The 7,982-nt window shown below is 43.5% G+C and overlaps 1 protein-coding gene across 5 annotated transcripts in view; it reads right to left on the reverse strand.

Annotated features, from left to right (window-relative positions):
• The window catches only part of ATXN3 (ataxin 3), a 36,498-nt gene extending 31,437 nt beyond the window's left edge, over positions 1-5,061 (reverse strand). For 2 of the 5 annotated variants that reach the window (XM_044231299.1, XM_044231301.1), the window contains exon 1: positions 4,982-5,027. In XM_044231299.1, the coding sequence (XP_044087234.1) occupies positions 4,982-5,005 (24 nt within the window). In that variant the 5' untranslated portion in view covers positions 5,006-5,027. The other 3 variants (XM_044231295.1, XM_044231298.1, XM_044231296.1) reach the window with 3 other exon arrangements.
• Between the last annotated feature and the right edge of the window lie 2,921 nt (positions 5,062-7,982).

Genomic DNA, 7,982 nt, shown 5'->3' on the forward strand with positions numbered 1-7,982 from the left:
CAGCATCTGACTTTTAACTTCAGCTCAGGTCATGTGTCCCTAACCTGGTTTTGTTACACTTAAAAAAATTCAAGTAACAACAAAAAGACCTCTACTAAGATACAGCTATTTTCACATATCAAGAGCTCCCTACTACGGTTACCAGACACTGGATTTGCTGGGAACAGTTCTTTTTTTTTTTTAGATTTTATTTATTTATTTGACAGAGAGAGATCACAAGTAGGCAGAGAGGCAGGCAGAGAGAGAGAGGAGGAAGCAGGCTCCCTGCCAAGCAGAGAGCCAGATGTGGGACTCGATCCCAGGACCCTGAGATCATGACCTGAGCCACCCGGGCGCCCGCTGGGAACAGTTCTAATGCAAATTTTCTGTCCAGCTGACAGGCTACATGCCTCAGCTTGGTACTCTCAAACTATAGTCATCACATTGAATACATACATTGAAATTGTGAATCCAACTATTAGTTTAAAAATTCTCTCTATAAAAAACTAAAGAAAGTCTCTATAAAGAAGCCTTGAAATAAAAAAAGTAAGCATTTAATATCAAACCTTGTCTAAGTAAAACTGTACTGCTGTAGGAAACATCAAGTTCTGTACTTCTATTATGATTTAATGGAAGAAAAGAACTGTTCTGTCCAAATTTAAAATCATTTTTTAAAGTCACAAGATGAATCAAATTCTGTATGAACCAAAAAAAAATTGCACAATGGCCCCACCTAAGATTATCCATCCCTGCGCCCAACTTATCCCCACCCACCTCTTTCTCATGGAACTTCAACCAAAGTTAGATAGAAGTTTATCTGTGCCATAGTAAAAATTCAGTAGTACTGAAATTCCATGATTTCAAGCCCAGATTTATTGTGCTGGGATTAGAGAATGAACAAACTAAGATGTTTTGTTTTATTTTTAAGATTTTATTTATTTATTTGTATATGTGCTGCCGAAGCGAGCACAGATTTTATTTATTTGATGGGGCGCCTGGGTGGCTCAGTGGGTTAAGCCTCTGCCTTCAGCTCAGGTCATGATCTCAGGGTCCTGGGATCGAGCCCCACATCAGGCTTTCTGCTCAGCAGGGAGCCTGCTTCCTCCCTCAATCTCTGCCTGCCTCTCTGCCTACTTGTGATCTCTGTCTGCCAAATAAATAAATAAAATCTCAAAAAAAAAAAACCAAAAAGATTTTATTTAGTTATTTGAGAGAGAGAGAGAAAGTGCAGGGAGAGGAAGAGGGAAAAGAAGACTCCCCACTGAACAGGGAGACCAATGCAGGGCTCAATCCCAGGACCCTGAGATCATGACCTGAGCTGAAGGCAGATGCTTAACCCACTGAGGCCCCTGATGTCCCTATCAAGGTGTTTTATAAAACCATAAATAGCGAGATGCCTGGGTGGCTCAGTGGGTTAAAGCCTCTGCCTTCGGCTCAGGTCATGATCCCAGGGTCCTGGGATCGAGCCCCACATCGGGCTTTCTGCTCAGCAGGGAGCATGCTTCCCCCTCTCTCTGTTTGCCTCTCTGCCTACTTGTGATCTCTGTCTGTCAAATAAATAAATAAAATCTTCAAAAAAAATCCAAAACCATAAATAGTAACTGGAACCACTGTCCCCAAAGTCTTCAGGACCAAACTGCCACTAGTTCAAATTCCCAGAGATACTACTGTTTATAACAGATTACAATAGAAACCAGGCATAAACCTAAGAGTGTGTGCTCAGAAATGGCCTAACCTAAAGAGCCACGCCATCAACCTAACAGATCTTCATCCCATCTCAGGGATGATAAGGTCTCACTCCCTATGATGAGATTCAGCAAACACATGCATCTGAGTAACAACAACAGCCAGTATGTCTATACTGCTGGCTAGGAAGCCTTCCAAGAGCTTATAACTGAGGTGGACACTTCACTATCCTCGCACCACAGAGGAGGAAACTGGAGCAGAGAGACATAACAAATAACTTGCCCAAGATCGTATGGGTAGTAAATGGCAGAGTTGGGATTCAAACTCAGGCAGAAGTTTCATGTCTATGATATTATTACTTCCTCAAATCACTCATTTGGAATTTGGTTATTCCCAAATCTAAACTATCCTAAATACAATTATGAACCAACAATCACCGAAGGGCAAAATGAGTATCATAGTCAAAGCTCAGGATCTTTTAAGTATTTTCAAATTTAAATGAGTTTGATTATCATTCTCAGTTTTCATTACATTAAAAGTACCAATTGAGATGACACAGTGACTGTACCAAGAGCAGGCAGCAACAGAAGTAGTAACAAAAATGACAGCAGACACCAGAACCAAAACACCCAGTGGTTAGTGGCCATTTAGTATTAGGATCTAAGCTAGGGGTTGGCAAACTCTAGCCTATAGATAAATACAACCTGCTCCAGTAGCTAAGAATGGTTTTTACGACTTTATTTTTAAAAAAATTTTAAAGATGTTTTTATTTATTTTAGAGAGAGGGAGCATGCATCTAAGGAGGGAGGAGGATAGGGGGAGAAGGAGAAAGAATCTGAAGGAGACTCTGTGCTCAGTACGGAGCCCCATGCAGGCCTGGACCACATAACACCTGAGATCATGATCTGAAATAAGACCAAGAGCCAGCTACGCAACTGACCGAGCTACCCAGGTGCCCTGGGTTTTATGATCTAAGATAGTTGGGTAACATACCCATACACACATCAAACAAGGATATGTGAGATACCACAGATAGCCTAGAAAGCCTAAAATATCTAAAAAGAAATTATTTGTTTTAGATAAATAGCACCACACACATCTTAGAAACTCAAGAAATTCTCGATTCGGTCAAATATTTATTGAGCAATTACTATGTGCCAGGCACGGTCTTAGGCACCGGTGACAGATCACCACGCAACTGTTAAGCTTAGATTCTATCTTTAAAAAGGACACTCAAAATGGTAACTCTGAAAATGGGGAAACCAACATCCCACAGAAAGCAGCTGCAAGGCCTGTTATAGGCAGGTATCTCTACATACATAGCTTCATTAGAGTCAAAGCTGGTTCTCTGATTCTAGCAAAGGTTAAGTGTGTGTGGCATAGGGGAAGGGAGTGTGCTAGAAAATGGCACATTAAGCTAAAACATTCCCAGAATGGGCTGAGTACAAGATTAACAATGGGCCCTACGGTTACAAGTGCTTTCCATTCTTGAAATATGCCCCCCAAACCTTACCAGCCTCATCTATTAAGTACATTTAAGTTGATGACCAAGGTAAATTGTACGTTTTAAGTATCTTTAAGCCTACACAGATGCTTATTGTGACTTTTTTTTTAAAAGATTTTATTTATTTATTTGTCAAAGAGGGATTGCACAAGCAGGAGGAGTGGCAGGCAGAATGAGAAGCAGGATGCCGGCTGAACAAGGAGCCTGATGCAGGACTGGATCCCAGGACCCGAGGATCATGACTCCAGCCAAAAGCAGAGGCTCAACAGACTGAGCCACCCAGGCATCCCTGTATAGTGAGTTTTTTCAGAAAAGGACATCTTATGAGGCTGGCACCCAGCTGCTTCTGATCTGGTGGTTCAGTTGTTACCTTCACTAAAACCTATCCAAATAGCGCCCCATACCCACCAATCAATATTTGTAAAAACATATTATATGAATCTCAAGAGGTGGTGTGGAAATGTTTAAAGTCTTCCATTTGAAACATCTGGTCCTACACTAAACTTCTGAAAATTAATAATAAAAATATGTATATGTAGGGTTCTCATCACCCAATCTCCTTAAGCAACTAAATTTCTCTTGTGCAAGATTCATAAATCATGTCAATTGAGTCAAAAGATTAGTGATAACTATACCACTGAGCCCTTACCCACACATAAAAACTGGTCTACTCCGGTGTTAAAATGTGCTAACATGTTTTCTACAAAGAAAAGCATTCTACTTAACCACTCGTTTAGATTTATTCTGTGCCCCTTTCATCTTTGATGGCTCTGAATTGTGTGACTTTTTAAATGGATAAATGAAAGTGTACAAGTATTTAACAAAACAAAACTCCTTTGCTCTTACTACATAATAACCTAACTAGCAACCCTTTCCAATCATGAAACTATTATGAAACAACATATCATGTGCCAAAGTTGTCCTGAGGAAGGTTTCACTCACACCCAAATAGCTTGTTTACTGTGTGTGAGAAAAGACGAGTTTCTCCACATGCCACAAACAGCATCTTCAAGTGCGTGGTCATCCAAGAGTAAAACACAAACACTAGGCGGACCAAAACACAATTATTCCCGTCCACTCCTAATACCTAATAAGAGAGCTGGCCTCCTGATCCGGAAAGATGCAACTACCAAAAGAAACGAAACCTAAACATCCCGTAACAAAAACTCTTGTGACGACTTCCCTATTTAGGGGCGAGGAGGATTTCCTACCTCACTTCCCTAAGTGTCAGCCCCTACAGGGGACAAGCCAAGGACCCCACCCTCGGGAGGCTCCTGGACCCAGTGCAGGCGAACAAGAACACAACCCCAGAGATCTAAGTGTATGGGAGGTTCCAACATAGAATTGAGGAGCCCAGAGAAGGAAAAGTTAATTCTGCCAGGAGCAGGACTGGAGGAGTGGGGTGGAGTTGGCAAGGGTCGAGGGACTTGTCGAAGAGGTGAACCAGCTAGAAACCTAGGAGACTGAAGGAGAAGGGACTGGAGAACGAATCCCACGGAAAGTGGAGGGGAAGAGCAGAAGCTAACCCATTTGGTGCCACCCCCCTCCCGTGCCCCATGGCGCCCCCGGCCCTGCTTCATTCCCTCCCAGCTCCCCGGCGCTCCCGGCCCGGGACTCCACCTGCATCCGCCTCTGGGGCACAGGGTGCGGTGGGGGCGTCGGTGAAGCTTCCCGCCCTATGAAGCTCCTCTGCCCGGCGAGACTGGGACGGGGGCGACGGGGGCCCCCGCTGGCGCTCCGAGAGGAGGAGGTACCGCGCCCCACCGCAGCCACCGCACCGCAGACAGCTCCCCACCGAACGCGGACACTCACTTTCTCGTGGAAGATGGACTCCATGTTTATTTGTCTGGAGCCAACGGCCCCCGCGCCGAACCACCCCCCTCCAGCCCCGCCCCTCAGCCCCACCCCTCCTCCCACCCCGCCCCGCTCCGCCTCGAGCCGCCCCCGCCCACGTGCCTCGCACAGACCAATCATCCCCGAGGATATGAATCACGTGGAAAGAAGAGCTAGTGAACGCCGGGGCGGTAAATGCAAGCGCACGTGACCTTTGTAGCGCGTCCTCCCGTATCTCTCTATCGGGCCGGCTGGGGGTGTTGCAGCGCCACCTACGGTCTGGAGGAATTTCTCTGCTTTCCACCCATTGCTATGGATTTTTAGGCTATTAAGGGGTCTGGGTGAGGAACACTTGGGTTCTATGTTCTTTTATGTTTTCCATTTTGTACTTTCTGCTTGTATCTGCGTTAAATTATTTAATATCTTTCTCCTCCTCCCACTGAAAGCCTGATTAAGCAAAAGACATCATTGCATTACCCAACACTAGCACTTGTGTAAAAATACAGTATTTATAGAGAGATTACTGTAAGGTAGGCATTCTTTTTGAACTACTTTGCATATATGAACGAATTTAATACAACCACCTTTGACATAGGTGTTGTTATGATCCCTTTTTACAGGAGGGCACTGATGCACAGGAAGGTTAAGAAAAGAAGGGACTCCAAGGTCAGCTAGTGAGTTGCCCTTGCTGGGAGTCCAAATCCAGACACCTTGTTACTAAGTGTCTGCGTTCTGACCCTGAAAAGGCAGCATGAGTTGGGGGAACTGAAAGTTCAGTGAAGTGGAGGAAGGGGTTTGATGAAGCTGAAGGAGTAGGAAAATAGTAGATTTTGCACCTTGAAATTAGATTAAGGAAGTTATGTTTTTAAAGACAGTTGGGGAGTTATATAATATAAAATTTTTTAATGAAGAGATACTCAGATTTGCATTTTATGAAGATCACTCTAGCTGCAGAAAAGAGCTGATGCTGTGGAAGGAATCTTGGGAGAGATGGTGGTGTTTGGGCTAGAGTAATGACCTGCAGTGGAGAGGAAACCATTTTGAGAGATGATTAGGAAGTGGGGAGACTCAACAGAACTTGGTGAGAGTGGAGAATGAAGGACACAGAAATGTTAGGGATGATGTCTGGGTTTCTGCCCTAGGCAGCTACTGTGGCAGGAATAGTATTCAGTGACATAGGGAATACTGGAGGAAGGGGCAAGGTTTGGGGGTATACCTATGATATGTAAGACAAATAATGAGTGGAGGCTATCTATCTATCTATCTTTCTTTCTATATAAATGGTCTGGATTCAGGGGCTTGGTTTTGCTGTAGAATGGGGCATTATTCACAGGAGTGAATAAAATCATCTAGGGGAAAAGGAAGAGATTGAAGAGGATTTAGAGTAGAACCCTGAGGGTAGAGAAGGAATAGCCAAGGAGAAGGGAGGAAAAGCAGGACAGTGTGACATTACCAAAGCCCTGAGAAAGGTATGTTTCAAGAATCAGTGTCAGTTGCTGCCAAGGGGTCCAGCAACATAAGGACTTACAAGAGTCCACTAAATTGTTGCTATGGAGACCACTGGGGACATCAGTGAGTGTAGGCTCAGAGGAACAGAATGGGCAGCGGGAGATAAGGAAATGGAGAGTACTAGTGAGGACCAGGTGCTCAAGGTTACCTAGTTACCCTTTACTGAATGCTCCTGGGTTCACAGTCCCACATTTTCTTATTGGGGTAACAGTATATGCATGTTCTTAAGGAACTGTGGCCTAACTGGGGAAACGAATCAGGGTCTCACGAAGTGAAAAAATATGCAAAACATTTTTTCCTGATTTATTATTTTTATTTATTTATTTAATTTTTAAAAGATTTTATTTAACAGAAAGACCGCATGCACAAGCAGGGGGAGCAGCAGACACAGGAAGCAGGTTCCCCCGTGAACAAGGAGCCAGATGCTAGATTCTATTCCAGGACCCTGGGATCATGACCCAAGCCAAAGGCAGATGCCTAATGGAGCCACCCAGGTGTCCCTCCTGATTTATTTTTAAAGAAAGTGAGTGTGTACAGAAACATATCTTTTTGTTGATGTTGTTGTTGTTGATATACATTACAAATCTGTGGAAGAATATTCAAGAAATCCTGAGGTTATGCATGTGTTTGAGATGGGAAGAGAACTAGGCAATAGGAGAGAAGGATGGGAACGAGACTTTTCATAGTATACAGTTTTATTCTTGATTTTTCAAATATTTAATGTGTTAGATTCTCAGAAAAAAAAAATTGTATTCATTTGCTATGGCTGCTGCACCAGATCATCACAAACTTGGTGGCTAAAAACAGAAATTTATTCTCTGTTCTTGAGGCCACAAGTCTGAAACCAAGGTGTTAGCAGGGTCATGCTCCATGGTGACAGGAAGAATTCTTTCCTCACTTCTTCCAACTTCCGGTGGCCCCTGGCATTAGCTGGCTTGTGGTTGCAGAACTCCAACCTTGGCTTTGGTTTTCACGTGGCCTTCTTCCTTTTGTGTCTCTGTCCTCTCCTCTTATAAGTACCCATGATTGGATTTAGATCCTACCCTAATCCAGGGTGATTTCATACTGAGATCTTTAATTATGCTGTCAAAGACCCTGTCAGTGATAATTAGGGAGTACCATTTTATTGTAATTTTACTTCTCCTAAATTCAATATTACCTAAAACAAAATGTTTTCTGAGAAGAGGTAGTTGAATACAACAGATAACATGTATGCATACATGGAGCCATCACAAGCAAGAAAATGAACAACGTATACTCCGAAGTTTCCTTGTGCCCCCTTGCAATTCTTTTAAAATTTTTAAAAAATTTATTATTTATTGAGAGTGAGCACGAGCAGGGTGAGATGCAGAGGAAGAAACAGACTCCCCACTGAGCAGGAAGCCCTATGTGGGGCTCAATCCCAAGACTCTGGGATCATGATGGCCTAAGCCAAAGGTAGCTGATCAACCAACTGAGCCATCCAGGTGCC

The sequence above is a fragment of the Neovison vison genome, chromosome 13, assembly GCF_020171115.1.
Source record: "Neovison vison isolate M4711 chromosome 13, ASM_NN_V1, whole genome shotgun sequence".
Classification (NCBI taxonomy): domain Eukaryota; kingdom Metazoa; phylum Chordata; class Mammalia; order Carnivora; family Mustelidae; genus Neogale; species Neogale vison.